Here is a 15898-nt window from a genome sequence, read left to right on the forward strand (position 1 = left end):
GTTAGGTTTAGGTTTAGGGTTAGAGTTAGGGTTCGGGTTAGGATTTAGGGTTAGGGTTAAGGTTAGGGTTTAGGTTTAGTTTTAGCGTTATTGTTCAGGTTATGTTAGCGTTAGAGTTAGGGTTAGGTTTAGGGTTGGAGTTAGTGTTGGGTTTAGGTTTTGGGTTATGGTTAGGGTTAGGGTTATGGTAAGTATTAGGGTTAAGTTAGGGTTCAGATTAGTGTTAGGGTTAGGATTTTGGGTTAGTGTTAGTGTAAGTGTTAGGGTTATGTTAGCGTTAGGGTTAGGGTTAGGGTTAATGTAATAGTTACGGTTAGCATTAGTTTTAGGTTCAGGTTTAGGTTTAGGGTTTGGGTTAGGGTTTAGGGTTAGGGTTAGTGTTAGGGTTATGGTTAAGGTTAGGGTTAGGGTTAATGTTAAGGTTAGGATTAGGGTTTGGGTTAGGGTCATGTTAGATTTAAGGTGATGTTAGCTTTAGTGTTAGGGTTAGGGTTAGTGTTAATGTTAGGTTTAGGGTTATTTTTAGTGTGTGGTTTAGGGTTAGGGTTAGGTTTAAGGTTAGGGTTAGGGATTGGGTGAGTGTTAGGGTTAGGGTTAGGTTACAGTTTGGATTAGGGTTAGGGTTAGGGTTTAGGTTTAAGTTTACCGTTAGTGTTAGCGTTATGTTAGCGTTAGGCTTCGGGTTAGTGTTAGGGTTAATGTTTGTATTAGGGTTAGCTTTAGCATTAGGGTTAGGTTTAGGGTTAGGTTTAGGGTTAGGGTTAATGTTAGTGTTAGGGTTCGTGTTTAGTGTTAGGTTTAGGTTTAGTGTGCAGTTAGGGTTTGTGTAGCGTTAGTTTTAGTGTTATGGTTAGGGTTAGGGTTAGGTTAGGATTCAGATTATTGTTACGGTTTTGGGTTAGTGTTAGGGTTAGAGTTATTGTTATGTTAGCGTTAGGGTTAGGGTTAGATTAGGGTTAGGGTTTAGGGTTAGTGTTAGGGCTAATATTTGAGTCAGTTTATGGTTAGGGTTAGGGTTAGGTTTAGCGTTATGGTCAGGGTTCAGATTAGTGTTAGAGTTAAGGTTTAGGGTTAGGGTTATCGTTAGGGTTAGGGTTATGTTAGCCTTAGGTTTCGGGTTAGTGTTAAGGTTATTGTTAATATTAGGGTTAGTGTTAGTGTTAGTTTTAGGTTTAGGGTTAGGGTTAGGGTTAGGGTTAGGGTTTAGGGTAAGGGTTAGGGTTAGTGTTTAAGGTTAGGGTTAGTGTTAAGGAGGGTTAGGGTTAATGTTTAGGTTTAGCTTTAGGGTTATGGTTAGGGTGCGGTTAGCGTTAGTGTAGGGTTAGGGTTAGTGTTATGGTTAGGGTTATGGTTAGGTTTAAATTTAGGGTTAGGTTTAGGTTAGGTTAGTGTTCAGATTTGGTTTACGGTTAGCGTTTCGGCTTAGGATTAGCGTTAGGGTTATTGTTATGTTAGCGTTAGGGTTCGGGTTAGTGTTAGGGTTAATGTTAGTATTAGGGTTAGTGTTAGTGTTAGGGTTAGGTTTAGGTTATTGTTTGGAGTTAGGGTTAGGGTTGAGGGTTAAGGTTCGGGTTAAGTTTAGGGTTAGGGTTAGTGTTAGGGTTCGAATTCGTGTTAGGGTTAGTGTTTAGAGTTAGTGTTAGTGTTTTTGTAGAGTTAGGGTTAGGGTTAGGTTTATGGTTTGGGTTATGGTTAGTGTTAGGATTAGTGTTATGGTTAGGGTTAGGTTAGGTTAGGGTTCAGATTAGGGTTATAGTTAGTGTTTAGGTTTAGTGTTAGGGTTAAGATTAGGGTTAGGGTTGGGTTTAGGTTTTGGTTTAGGTTTAGGGTTAGGGTTAGTGTTAGGGTTAGTGTTTAGGGTTAGGGTTAGGGTGCGGTTAGGGTTCGGATTAGGGTTACGGTTAAGGTTAGGATTAGTGTTAGGTTTAGTGTAAGGTTACGGTTAAGGTTAGGTTTAGGTTTAGGGTTTGGGTGTGGGTTAGTGTTAGGTTTAGGGTTAGGTTTAGGGTTAGCGTTAGGGTTAGGGTACGGCTCGGATTAGTGTTAGAGTTCGGGTTTAGGGTTAGTGTTAACTTTAGGGTTATGGCTAAGTTAGCATTAGTGTTAGGGTTAGTATTAGGGTTAGGGTTTAGTGTTAGGGTTAGGGTTAATTTTGGGTCAGTTCTGGGTTAGGGTTAGGCATAGGGTTTGGGTTATGGTAAGGTTAAGGTTAGGGTTAGGGTTAGTGTTTAGGGAATAGTTAGGGTAGGGTTAGGGTTAAGATTATGGTTCGGATTAGGGTGTGGCTTACGGTTAGGGTTAGCGTTAGGGTTAGCGTTTTGTTAGCTTTAGGGTTCTGGTTAGTCTTAGGGTTAATGTTAGTGTTAGGGTTAGCGTTAGGCTTAGGTTTAGGTTGGGTTTAAAGTTAGGGTTAGGGTTTAGGTTTAGGGTTAGGGTTAGTGTTTAGGCTTAGTGTTAGGGTTAGGGTAGGGTTAGAGTTAGAGTTAGGGTTAGTTTTGGGGTCAGGGTTTGGGTTAAGTTTACGGTTAGGGTTAGGATTAGTATTAGGTTAGGGTTTGAATTAGGGTTTGGGTTAGGGTTTAGGTTTAGTGTTAGTGTTAGTGTAGGGTTAGGGTTAGGTTTAAGGTTTGGGTTAGGGTTAGGTTAAGGGTTATGTTTGGGTTAGGGTTAGGTTAGGGTTCAAATTAGTAATAGGGTTAGGGTTTAGGTTTAGTATTAGGGTTAGTGTTAGTGTTAGTGTTAGGGTTAGGGTTAGGTTGTGGTTTAGGGTTAGGGTTAGGTTTACGGTTAGGGTTAAGGATAGCTGTGGGGAGCCATGGTTACAGGTGACTCCGAGCCTTAAAATATGGCCCGGTTTATGCTTAACTTGTTTCCTCCCCTGAGGCATTGTCTCTGCCTGCACCTCGGGGGTGCTTGCAGGCTGCTGAGGAATGTGGGAGCGGCCAGTTCCCGGACACAGAAGACTGATGCCTATCAGGGTAATTGATAGGATAATTACTTTGGGATTTTCATTGATTTTGTATCCCCTATGTAAAAGTTAAAAATTTACATTTGCTAAGGTAATGCATACTTTCTTTGTTAAGTTGCACGTACTCAAACTGCATATATTGGTGAAGAAGAATAAACTCGGCGCTTCAGCATCACTGGAGACCGATCGATCGCATCATCATTTGTGTGAGTGTCTTTTATTCATTGCCACTCCCCCATTTAGGTACTGATCGACTTGTGGCGGCTGGATCGCCACACTTGGCGCCCGAACAGGGACCTGAATACGGGGGTAACAGTGAGGAACACCGCGTGGCTAGGGCCCGGCTCGTAGAGGAGCTTATTTCAGTGGATGCGCGGTGAGTGAGACATGGTAGTATTACCCCTCGGTCGAATGAATGTGTGAATGAGTGATAGTTCCACGACTTCTTGTCACGGAGCTTGCTTGGGCCCTAATCTGCGGTTCCGTTTCTGTCATACGGCATAACGGCGACTGGACTTCGGTCCACCAGTTCGGGGACTTATACCGAAGCGCCTTAGCCAAGACAGATTTAGTCCCGTGAGGGGCACGGCCAGACGGGCATCTGATTGTTTTCTTTGTTGACTGAAGGGCCGAAAAGGGGGAAAAATGGGTCACGCGAGCAGCAAGGACCTGTATGTTAGAGGACTTAAGAAGTTGCTTGCCGCCCATGGCAGTCGGGTGAGCAGAGAACAGTTAGATAAGTTTTTAGAATTTGTGAAAGAAGTTTGTCCATGGTTTCCAGAAGAAGGCACTGTCAGTCTGGGAACTTGGGAGAAAGTGGGAGAACAGTTAAAAGATTATTACGCTGTCCACGGACCTCAGCAGGTCCCTGTGGCAACATTCGGGTTATGGACTTTGATCAGGGACTGCTTAGATCTCAGGCGTAAGGGTTGTAAGCTGGAGAAAGTGAAACAAGCTGGGAACGAGGAAATTCTCCCACCTGCCGATTCTCCAGCGGAGAGAGAGGAGGGGGAGGGAGCCAAACACACAGAAGGATTTTTTAAGGTTAATAAAGAGCCTGTTTGTCAGGAATCTCTGGTCGAGTCTTGGGAATATCTAGACCCTCAGGATCAGAAAGAATTAGAAGATGAAGCAGCCAATTATGATAGGGACAAATACCCTCCTTTAGTGGCTATGACTCAAGAAGGCGGGCAGCCTGCAGGAACTACACTTTCCCTTACAGATCAAATAAAGATGATTCAGGGACAGCTGATTGAGCTTAAAGTTGCTGTGGATGGAGGAAATTGTCCTCGGGGACCCCAGATTCCTTTTAGAGATCAATGCAATCCTCGGGGTAAAGATCCCCCTTATGTTAATCCTTCTGCACCTCCTCCTAAGGAGCCCCGTATGTGGGGTCCTCCGCTGCAGCCTCCGGTTTGGGAAATACCTACTAAGCAGCCTCCGCCAGGTTATGTTAAGCCAGGATCGGACTCTGTTGTGCGATCCCCTCTTCAAATGGCTTGTGATGATGCTCACATGCAAGGGGAATCTACGGAGCAATTTGGAGTGTATCCTCTTTTTGACAGGCTTAACCAGGCAGGGAATAGGTTTAGAGAATGGAGGCCGTTTCAATGGAAACAATTGAAGGAATTAAAAGAGGCTTGTGTACAGTATGGTCCTATTGCCCCTTTCACCATGGCAATTTTGGATGCCCTGTCTGGTGAAGCTACCCCTGCAGAGGATTGGAAGCATATTGCTCATGCTTGCCTTTCTGGGGGCGACTATCTCTTATGGAAATCAGAGTTTTATGAAAATTGCAAAAAGAAGGCTAATCAAAATGCCCTAAGGCCAATTCCTATTACTTTTGACATGCTAGCAGGAGAAGGCATATATGCTGAATTAAGAAACCAGATGGGCTTTGCAGTGGGAGTTTACGCTCAAACTACTGCAGCAGCAAAAGACTCTTGGCGCATGCTGCCCGATACTTCCCGCAAAGAGGAACATGTTTCTCAGATAAGGCAAGGGCCCGATGAGCCTTTTCAGGATTTTGTGGCTCGCCTCAATACAGCCGCGGGGTGGATTTTTGGGCCATCGGCTGCCACGCAGTCTTTTATAATGCAGCTTGCTTATGAAAATGCTAATTCTGCATGCCAAGCTGCTATTAGACCGTTTAGAAAAAAGGGAACATTGTCTGACTATATTCGTTTGTGTTCTGACGTGGGATCCTCTTTTACCCAAGGCATAGCCATAGCGGCAGCGATACAGGGAAAGCCTACGAAAGAAGTACTGTATCAACAGGCAAGGCTCAATGCAGGGAGTCGCTCTGGGGCTTGTTTTACTTGTGAAAAATTGGGACATCGAGCTGCCCAATGCCCTCGTAAAGGAGAGTCTGAGTACTCGACCGCTCCTACAAAAAAGCCTCCAGATATATGTCCCAAATATAGGAGAGGAAAACATTGGGCTAATGAATGTAAACCCAAGACAGATAAAGATGGGAAGCCCATCCAGGGAAACTGGGTGAGGGGCCAGCCACAGGCCCCAAATCAGCAATGTTATGGGGCACTGCAGATCCCAGGGCAGATACAGGGACAGAAAGGGAATGAGCCTCTGAGAGGAAATACATCACAGATTTATTCTGGGCCACCTCAGGCAGTGCAGGATTGGACCTCTGTTCCACCACCGACATCGTATTAACTCCTGAGATGGGAATGCAAGCATTGCCCACAGGGATCTTTGGGCCACTACCACCAAGAACTGTAGGTTTATTATTAGGAAGAAGTAGTACCACTATGAAGGGGATTCAAATTACCCCGGGAGTTATTGATGAGGACTTTACTGGAGAAATTAAGATTATGACTTATTCATCTTCAAATGTTTCAGTTATACCTGCTGGGACTCGCATAGCTCAGCTAATGGAGTTACTCAACGGGTTACTTAAACGGGTTACTCAACGATGGGTAAATACTTGGGAGCCGCTTCAACACCTAAGACAGGGCTTGTATGATAAAATATGAGTACCAAAGACGGCAGAGACAATGCCTTAGGCAATGCAGGCAGAGACAATGCCTTAGGAGCAGAAACAGGTTAAGCATTAACCGAGCCAGTCTGCAAGGTTCAGAGTTAGCTGTAACCATGGCTTACTACATCTCCCCCTTTTTTATTTTATAGGAGCAAAATCCATCCGGCCAGGATGGCGAGGTGACGGTGCCTGTGTTAGGTGTCCCGGGATGCCGGCCTCAGTTTACCAGTCTTTGGTACTCATATTTTATTACATGAGCCCTGTCTTAGGTGTTGATGCGGCTCCCAAGTACTTACCGGTCTTTGACTAACCCGTCCCTCTGGATGCTCAGGGGAGAGAGGCTCAGGGTTTTGCCTTAAGCTCAAGCTGATGGATGTCAGCTCGTAAGTCTAACATCCCGCTGATGAAACATCTAATGAGGATGGGGAGTAGGCACAGAACCAAACAGACATAGATGCTCAAGGTAAGAAATATCATAACAGAATGGGTAATATAAGGCATAGAGGGCAAAACACTCCTAAGAACATCAACGAACTCAGAAGCAGCCTGAGCTGCATCAAATTTCAAGGGTTCAGCTTCTCTCATACTTTGGATTTCATCATGAAGCCGAAGCATATCTAAAGATAGGTTAGCATCATGCCAAATTCCTTGAAGATGTAAACGAACTCGATTCCAATCATATTGACTAGTATTATATTTTTTAGAAGTAACACATATCCAATGATATTCTGAATGACATTCTAAATGAGATTTAATTTCATACCCTGAATCACATTTCCCATATACTGAACCGTATCATAAAGGGCATTCACTTTTTGCTCTAATTTCTCATCAATAGCTTCTTGGGTCCCTAAAGCCAAAGTAACATTTTTTGAAAGAGTATTAACATAATGAGCATTTTGAATAGTCTGAGAAAGAGCCACAGCTGCTGTAGCAGCAGTTGCAATTATAGTAACCAAAGCCATAATTCCTGCAAGTAAAAGTCCAATAAATCGTTTTGGTCTACTCAAAGCATACTCAATTTCTTTGAAAATCTGCAAACTTCTTTCAGCATACCAAGGTCCAGAAATATTAACAGGAAGCATAACAAAAGATGGTTGCTTAAGTATCATAATATGAGTTCCCAATGGTACCCAAGAAATACAATTTGCTAAATAACAATTACTACAAGATACATTAAATTGATTTCCTACAAAGTGTACATTAACATTTCCAATCAACAGTGCATAAGGGGAAGGAACACAAGCAGATATATTAACAGTCTTAGCAACAGTAGTCCAATCTCTAGTCCCATCTTTCAAGACACTCACATGACTGCAGGGAGTGCCTGATTTACAGAACTCAACTATTTGAACAACCTCATCCATTACTCCCATAAGTCTCCATAATGAATTTTGCTGATATTGTGTGTCAGAATTCCAAAATCCAGAAGTCAGTTCTCGGGCCCATCCTGACTGGTTACTTGTTGACCAGTCAATGATGTATCTGCCTGTTCCAGGGATGTCATAACGAACAGGATCATTGCCAGGACAGTCTCTCCATGGGACAGTCTCAATATTTAATTTCAATCTTTTATTGCAAGATGGACGTGATGGAGGGATGGGCAGATTTATTCTGCGTCCTCCTGACCAATCGCCTAGCATATTAAGACGAACAGTCCATCCAACTAAAGAGTCATTAATGTGCATAGTGACAGGAGAACTACGCAAGCACCCAGATGTTGACCTATTATTTGCAATACAAATAGGCAAACCTATTCCTATACCATTATAAGTGAAATTCCTTTCCAGATACTGTTTCATATGTCCATCAGAGGGCAATCCTAAGGCATGGGTGTCATTAACATAGACTGGAATCTCAGGACCGTCCCACACAGCGGGGTGGAGGATTGGTGGATCAGGTACATAGGCCCAATACGTCTGGTCGTCTTCTGCATTGCTGAGGGCTATCAGTGTCATCAATAGGTAGAGGGTCCACATGTCGCACCAATCGTTCTGGTAGCCACCGGGGGCCTTCTGCATCCTGTGGAAAAACACATACATGTCCTCGTCCCCATATGAGGACTGGATCTGGGCCTTGCCAAGAGCCCGTAAGTGGGTCTTTCCATTTGACCAAAGCCTGAGGGGCAGTAGAAGGATGCCAAAAGCGCTCTGCGGCACTCTTGCCATGGGCATCCAAGGTCAAAAAATTTTGAATAAAGAGAGAATGAGACAAATAATTATGAGGCGTCAGGGGATATAACTCCCCCTTTTTTATTTTATGCAAATTGACTTTCAAAGTGCCATGAGTGCGCTCAACAATCCCTTGTCCTTGGGGATTGTAAGGAATGCCAGTAACATGATTGATCGAAAATTGCTGGCAAAATAGAGAAAATTTTTTGCTGGTATAACCTGAGCCATTATCTGTTTTAAGTTTTTTAGGAGTTCCAATCATGGCGAAAGCAGCAAGACAATGCCTAATAACATGGGATGTGGCCTCACCAGTCTGAGCTGTTGCCACAACGAATCGGAAAAGGTATCAATGGAGACATGAACGTATTTTAACTTTCCAAATTCAGGTATATGAGTCACATCCATTTGCCATAAGTCATTAGGACGCAAGCCTCGAGGGTTGGCTCCATAATGAGGCACAGGCTGGAGATGTGAACAATCCAGACATTGTTTTACTATCTGACGTGCTGCTTCTCTGGTTATATTATACTGCAGTCTCAAGCTCTGGCTATTTTGATGGTGGAGGCTATGAGCCTTTTGTGCCTTTTCTATTTGAGTCAAGGCAATGAGCTGAGTGGCAGAGTCTGCAATTTGATTTCCTGAGGTTAAAGGGCCTGGAAGATTAGAGTGAGCTCTAATATGGCCAATGTAAAATTTTTCACAGCGCAGCTGAATGGCCTGCTGTATCTGAAGAAACAGGTCCTGAATAACAGGATTGCTGCTGCTAATAAAAGGTACCGTTTCTAAATTTCTGATGGCACGAACCACATAATGGCTGTCAGAGAATAAATTAAAAGACTGGGAAGCAAAGTCAAGCAATACCATATGAACTGCTCGAAGCTCAACTATCTGAGCTGAGGCTGGAGGTGTCTGCACTCTTTTGATGATCTTCCCATTGAGTGCATAGACAGCTACACCATTACTGGATCCATCAGTAAAAACATTAGGTACAGTAGGAAGAGGAGCATGTGACACTATTGAAGGGAAGATTGGATCATGACGTTGAAAAAAATTGAAGCAATTTATGCTTGGGATAATGATTATCCAATGTTCCCACAAAATGAGCCAATGCAACAGGAAAACTGTTTGTAAACTGCATCAGGCCTTGAATCTGTGTTTTTGTAAAAGGGATAACAATAGAGTCTGGCTCCTTTCCATAATATTTTCGAGCTTCCAAGCGGCTCTCCTGAATTAAACTGGCCACAAATTCATAATAAGGAGTAAGATTCTTTTGAGCAGCCACATGGAGGTGTATCCATCTAAGTGGCCCTTCTTGCCGTAACACCGCTGTGGGTGTATGTTTAGTGTTCAGAACATACACATATAGAGGTTTAGAATAATCTAAAAAGGAGACATGCTGTTGCTGAATGGCTTCCTCAACCTTAGAAAGAGCCTTCCATGCAGGCTCAGTAAGAGACCTGGGGGAGGTTGGATCAGAATCTCCTTTTAAAATTTCAAACAATGGTTTAAGATCTCCAGTAGTTAATCCCAAAGAAGGGCGCAGCCAATTAATATCTCCCAACAGTTTCTGAAAATCATTAAGAGATTTAAGATGATCTTTCCTAAGCTCTATTTTTTGTGGAGTGAAATACTGAGCAAACAACTGAAATCCCAAGTAAGAATAAGGCTCACTTCTCTGTACTTTCTCAGGTGCAATAATAAGACCCGAGGCCAGAAGATTCTTTTTCATATCTACAAAGCAAGCTAACAACATTCCCTCTTTCTTACAAGCCAATAAGATGTCATCCATATAATGAATGATATACACAGAAGGGAACTGTTTTCTGGTGTTATCAATTGCTTCACTAACAAACTTCTGACACAAGGTGGGGCTATTCTCCATACCTTGGGGAAGGACTCGCCATGTATATCTTTTCATAGGCTCCTGGAAGTTCGGGCTAGGAATACTGAAAGCAAATCTCTTACAATCTTGAGGATGCAGTGGTATAGTATAAAAGCAATCTTTCAGATCTAGCACTATTTTATAGGTATCCTTTGGAATAGCAGAAGGATGAGGTAATGCTGGCTGGAGAGCACCCATAACTTCCATAGTTTCATTTACTTTTCTCAAATCCTGCAACAATCTCCATTTCCCTGATTTTTTCTTAATTACAAAAATGGGTGAATTCCAGGGCGACGTAGATTCAATTACATGGCCCTTATCAAGCTGCTCCTGTACTAGCACTTGAGTGGCTAATATTTTTTCTTGAGTAAGGGGCCATTGATCTATCCACACAGGCATATCAGATTTCCAAGTTATTGCTTCTGCTGTTTTTTGGTGGAGTACAGGTAGATCTATGACCCCTGGGGAAAATATCCTAAACCAGCTCTTTGTAAATTAGGGGTAGGCGAAACAGGTTCCTGACGTCCTTGTCCCTCAGTGCCTAAGCCTTGTCCTGGGAGGAGCACTTGATCAAACATCTGCTGAGTTACTTGAGTGCTTGGGCTAAAAAGATAAACTCCCATATTGCTCATAATGTCCCGTCCCCATAGGTTAACGGGCAGGCCGGGGATAATGTATGGTTGGAAAATCCCCTGATGTCCTTCCTCATCTTGCCATGACAATAAATTACTGCTTTGCTTAGGGGAATGAGACTGACCTATGCCCTGTAAGTCTGTGTTAGTGCATCGCATAGGCCAACTAGAAGGCCAATGCTCAGCAGATATACAGGATACGTCATCTCCAGTATCTAAAATCCCTTGAAAACTTTTTCCATTAATTTTAAGCTGCAAAACAGGTCGATCTCTTTTTATTTCCTGAACCCAATAAGCATCAGAGGAACTGAATCCTCGGTCTCCACGTTTCTGACTTTGCCTATTTTTCCCTATTTTTATACGAGGCAAAATAATTAGCTGAGCTATGCGAGTCCCAGCAGGTATAACTGAAACATTTGAAGATGAATAAGTCATAATCTTAATTTCTCCAGTAAAGTCCTCATCAATAACTCCCGGGGTAATTTGAATCCCCTTCATAGTGGTACTACTTCTTCCTAATAATAAACCTACAGTTCTTGGTGGTAGTGGCCCAAAGATCCCTGTGGGCAATGCTTGCATTCCCATCTCAGGAGTTAATACGATGTCGGTGGTGGAACAGAGGTCCAATCCTGCACTGCCTGAGGTGGCCCAGAATAAATCTGTGATGTATTTCCTCTCAGAGGCTCATTCCCTTTCTGTCCCTGTATCTGCCCTGGGATCTGCAGTGCCCCATAACATTGCTGATTTGGGGCCTGTGGCTGGCCCCTCACCCAGTTTCCCTGGATGGGCTTCCCATCTTTATCTGTCTTGGATTTACATTCATTAGCCCAATGTTTTCCTCTCCTATATTTGGGACATATATCTGGAGGCTTTTTTGTAGGAGCGGTCGAGTACTCAGACTCTCCTTTACGAGGGCATTGGGCAGCTCGATGTCCCAATTTTTCACAAGTAAAACAAGCCCCAGAGCGACTCCCTGCATTGAGCCTTGCCTGTTGATACAGTACTTCTTTCGTAGGCTTTCCCTGTATCGCTGCCGCTATGGCTATGCCTTGGGTAAAAGAGGATCCCACGTCAGAACACAAACGAATATAGTCAGACAATGTTCCCTTTTTTCTAAACGGTCTAATAGCAGCTTGGCATGCAGAATTAGCATTTTCATAAGCAAGCTGCATTATAAAAGACTGCGTGGCAGCCGATGGCCCAAAAATCCACCCCGCGGCTGTATTGAGGCGAGCCACAAAATCCTGAAAAGGCTCATCGGGCCCTTGCCTTATCTGAGAAACATGTTCCTCTTTGCGGGAAGTATCGGGCAGCATGCGCCAAGAGTCTTTTGCTGCTGCAGTAGTTTGAGCGTAAACTCCCACTGCAAAGCCCATCTGGTTTCTTAATTCAGCATATATGCCTTCTCCTGCTAGCATGTCAAAAGTAATAGGAATTGGCCTTAGGGCATTTTGATTAGCCTTCTTTTTGCAATTTTCATAAAACTCTGATTTCCATAAGAGATAGTCGCCCCCAGAAAGGCAAGCATGAGCAATATGCTTCCAATCCTCTGCAGGGGTAGCTTCACCAGACAGGGCATCCAAAATTGCCATGGTGAAAGGGGCAATAGGACCATACTGTACACAAGCCTCTTTTAATTCCTTCAATTGTTTCCATTGAAACGGCCTCCATTCTCTAAACCTATTCCCTGCCTGGTTAAGCCTGTCAAAAAGAGGATACACTCCAAATTGCTCCGTAGATTCCCCTTGCATGTGAGCATCATCACAAGCCATTTGAAGAGGGGATCGCACAACAGAGTCCGATCCTGGCTTAACATAACCTGGCGGAGGCTGCTTAGTAGGTATTTCCCAAACCGGAGGCTGCAGCGGAGGACCCCACATACGGGGCTCCTTAGGAGGAGGTGCAGAAGGATTAACATAAGGGGGATCTTTACCCCGAGGATTGCATTGATCTCTAAAAGGAATCTGGGGTCCCCGAGGACAATTTCCTCCATCCACAGCAACTTTAAGCTCAATCAGCTGTCCCTGAATCATCTTTATTTGATCTGTAAGGGAAAGTGTAGTTCCTGCAGGCTGCCCGCCTTCTTGAGTCATAGCCACTAAAGGAGGGTATTTGTCCCTATCATAATTGGCTGCTTCATCTTCTAATTCTTTCTGATCCTGAGGGTCTAGATATTCCCAAGACTCGACCAGAGATTCCTGACAAACAGGCTCTTTATTAACCTTAAAAAATCCTTCTGTGTGTTTGGCTCCCTCCCCCTCCTCTCTCTCCGCCGGAGAATCGGCAGGTGGGAGAATTTCCTCGTTCCCAGCTTGTTTCACTTTCTCCAGCTTACAACCCTTACGCCTGAGATCTAAGCAGTCCCTGATCAAAGTCCATAACCCGAATGTTGCCACAGGGACCTGCTGAGGTCCGTGGACAGCGTAATAATCTTTTAACTGTTCTCCCACTTTCTCCCAAGTTCCCAGACTGACAGTGCCTTCTTCTGGAAACCATGGACAAACTTCTTTCACAAATTCTAAAAACTTATCTAACTGTTCCTGCTCACCCGACTGACACGGGCAGAAAGCAATTTCTTAAGTCCTCTGACATACAGGTCCTTGCTGCTTGCGTGACCCATTTTTCCCCTTTTTCGGCCTTTCAATCAACAAAGGAAACAGTCAGATGCCCGTCTGGCCGTGCCCCTCGCGGGACTAAATCTGTCTTGGCTAAGGCGCTTCGGTATAAGTCCCCAAACTGGTGGACCGAAGTCCAGTCGCCGTTATGCCGTATGACAGAAACGGAACCGCAGATTAGGGCCCAAGCAAGCTCCGTGACAAGAAGTCGTGGAACTATCACTCATTCACACATTCATTCGACCGAGGGGTAATACTACCGTGTGTTACTCACCGCGCATCCACTGAAATAAGCTCCTCTACAAGCCGGGCCCTTGCCACGCGGTGTTCCTCACTGTTACCCCCGTATTCAGGTCCCTGTTCGGGCGCCAAGTGTGACGAGCCAGCCGCCACAAGTCGATCAGTACCTAAATGGGGGAGTGGGAATGAATAAAAGACACTCACACAAATGATGATGCGATCGATCGGTCTCCAGTGATGCTGAAGCCCCGAGTTTATTCTCCTTCACCAATTTATACAGTTTGAGTACATGCAGCTTAACAATCACAAAAATGTATTACCTCATTGAAAGTAAATCTTTAACCTTTTTTCACAGAAACTGCAAAATCACTGAAACTCCCAAAAGTAATTATCCTATGACAGAATCCACCAATTATCCTGATAGGCATCAGTCTTCTGTGTCCGGGAACTGGCCGTTCCCACCTCATATCTCAGCAGCTTGTAAGCACCCTCCAGGTGCAGGCAGAGACAATGCCTTAGGAGCAGAAACAGGTTAAGCATTAACCGAACCAGACTGCAAGGTTCAGAGTTAGCTGTAACCATGGCTCCCTACAGTTAAGATTAGATTTAGGGTAGGGTAAGGATTAGGGTTAGTTTAGGGTTATGGTTATGGTTATGGTTAGGTTTAGGGTTTGGTTTAGGGTTAGGTTTAGGGTTAGGGTTATGGTTAGGGTTAGGGTTAGGTTAGGGTTCGGATTAGGGGTACACTTATGGTTTAGGGTTAGGGTTAGCTTTAGGGTTAGGATTATGTTAGCATTAGGGTTCGGGTTAGTGTTAGGGTTAATGTTAGGGTTAGGTTTAGGGTTAGGAATTAGGGTTAGGGTTATGGTCACTGTTCGGTTTAGTGTTTAGGGTTAGTGTTAGGGTTAGGGTAGGGTTAGGGTTAGGGTTAGTTTTAGGGTTGGGGTTATGGTTTGGGTTAGGGTTAGTTTAGGGTTAGGGTTAGGGTAAGATTTAGTTTATGGTTCGGATTAGGGTTATCTTAGGGTTTAGGTTTAGTGTTAGGATTAGGGTTAGGGTTTGGGTTAGGGTTAGGTTGGGTTCAGAGTTAGGGTTAGGGTTAGTGTTTAGGTTTGGTGTTATGGTTTATTTTAGTGTTAGGTTTACGGTTAGGGTTTGTGTTAGGGTTAGTGTAGGGATAGGGTTAAGGTTAAGGTAAGGGTTCGTGTAGGGATAGGGTTAGGGATAGGGTTAGGGTTAATTTTTAGGGTTAGAGTTAGGGTTAGGTTTAGATTTATGGTAGGGTTAGGGTTAGGGTTAGTTTAGGGTTAGGGTTACGGATAGGTTTAGGGTATGGGTTAAGTTTAGGGTTAGGGTAAGTGTTATTGTTAGGGTTATGTTAGCGTAAGGGTTAGGGTTAGGGTTAATATTAGGTTTAGGGTTAGCGTTAGGGTTAGGGTTATGTTTAGGGTTAGGGTTTGGGTTAGTGTTAGTGTTAGGGTTAGGGTTAGTCTTTAGGTTTAGGGTTAGGGTTATAGTTAGGGTATGGTTAGGGTTAGGGCTAGCATTATGGTTAGGGTTAGGGTTGGGTTAGGGTTTGGATTAGAATTAGGGTTATGGTTTAGGTTTAGGGTTAGCTTTAGTGTCAGGGTTATGTTAGCGTTAGGGTTCGGGTTAGTGTTGGTTTAATGTTAGGTTTAGGGGTAGCGTTAGGTTTAGGGTTAGTTTTGGGGTTAAGTGTTAGGTTTAGGGTTAGGGTTTGGGTTACGGTTAGGTTAGGTTTAGGGTTAGGGTTTAGGGTTAGGGTTAGGGTTAGGGTTAGTTTAGTGTTAAGTTTATGGTTAGATTTTCGGTTAGGGTAAGGTCAGTGTTAGGATTATGGTTAGGGTTAGGGTTTAGGATTAGGGTTTGGGTTAGGGTAGAGTAGGGTTAGGGTTAGGGTTAGGGTTATGGTTTGGCTTAGTGTTAAGTTTAGGCTTAGGATCAGGGTTAGCGTTAGGGTTAGTGTTAGGTTAAGGTTAGGATTAGGGTTACGTTTAGGGTTATGTTAACGCTAGTGTTAGGGTTGGGTTTAGGGTTAATGTTAGGTTTAGGGTTAGGGTTAGGGTTTAGGGTTAGAGTTAGAGTTAATGTTACGGTTAGGATTAGGGTTAGCGTTAGATTTAGGGTCTGGTTTAGGGTAAGGTTTGTGTTAGGTTTAGGGTTTAGGGTTCGGTTAGGGTTAGTGTTAGGATTAGGTTTAGGGTTAGGTTTAGGGTAGGGTTAGGGTTAGGGTTAACTTTAGGGTGTGGGTTAGGGTTAGGTTTAGTGTTAGGGTTAGGGTTAGGTTTAGGGTTATGGTTAGGTTTAAGGTTTTGGGTTAGGGTTAGGTTTAGGGTTAGGGTTAGTGTTTTGGTAGGGTTAGGATTAGGGT

General features: G+C 43.8%; 1 protein-coding gene across 1 annotated transcript in view; it reads left to right on the forward strand.

Moving 5' to 3' along the window:
* The first annotated feature begins 4816 nt into the window (after positions 1-4816).
* The window catches only part of LOC148758258 (endogenous retrovirus group K member 8 Gag polyprotein-like), a 108906-nt gene continuing 97824 nt past the window's right edge, over positions 4817-15898 (forward strand). Inside the window, exons 1-2 of the mRNA XM_088798897.1 lie at positions 4817-5235; positions 10461-10465. Coding sequence (XP_088655023.1) covers positions 4817-5235; positions 10461-10465 — 424 coding nt within the window. The remainder of the gene's footprint in view (positions 5236-10460; positions 10466-15898) is intronic.

This window comes from Rhinolophus sinicus, chromosome 5, assembly GCF_057876585.1.
Source record: "Rhinolophus sinicus isolate RSI-liver-muscle chromosome 5, RSI-T2T, whole genome shotgun sequence".
Classification (NCBI taxonomy): Eukaryota; Metazoa; Chordata; class Mammalia; order Chiroptera; family Rhinolophidae; genus Rhinolophus; species Rhinolophus sinicus.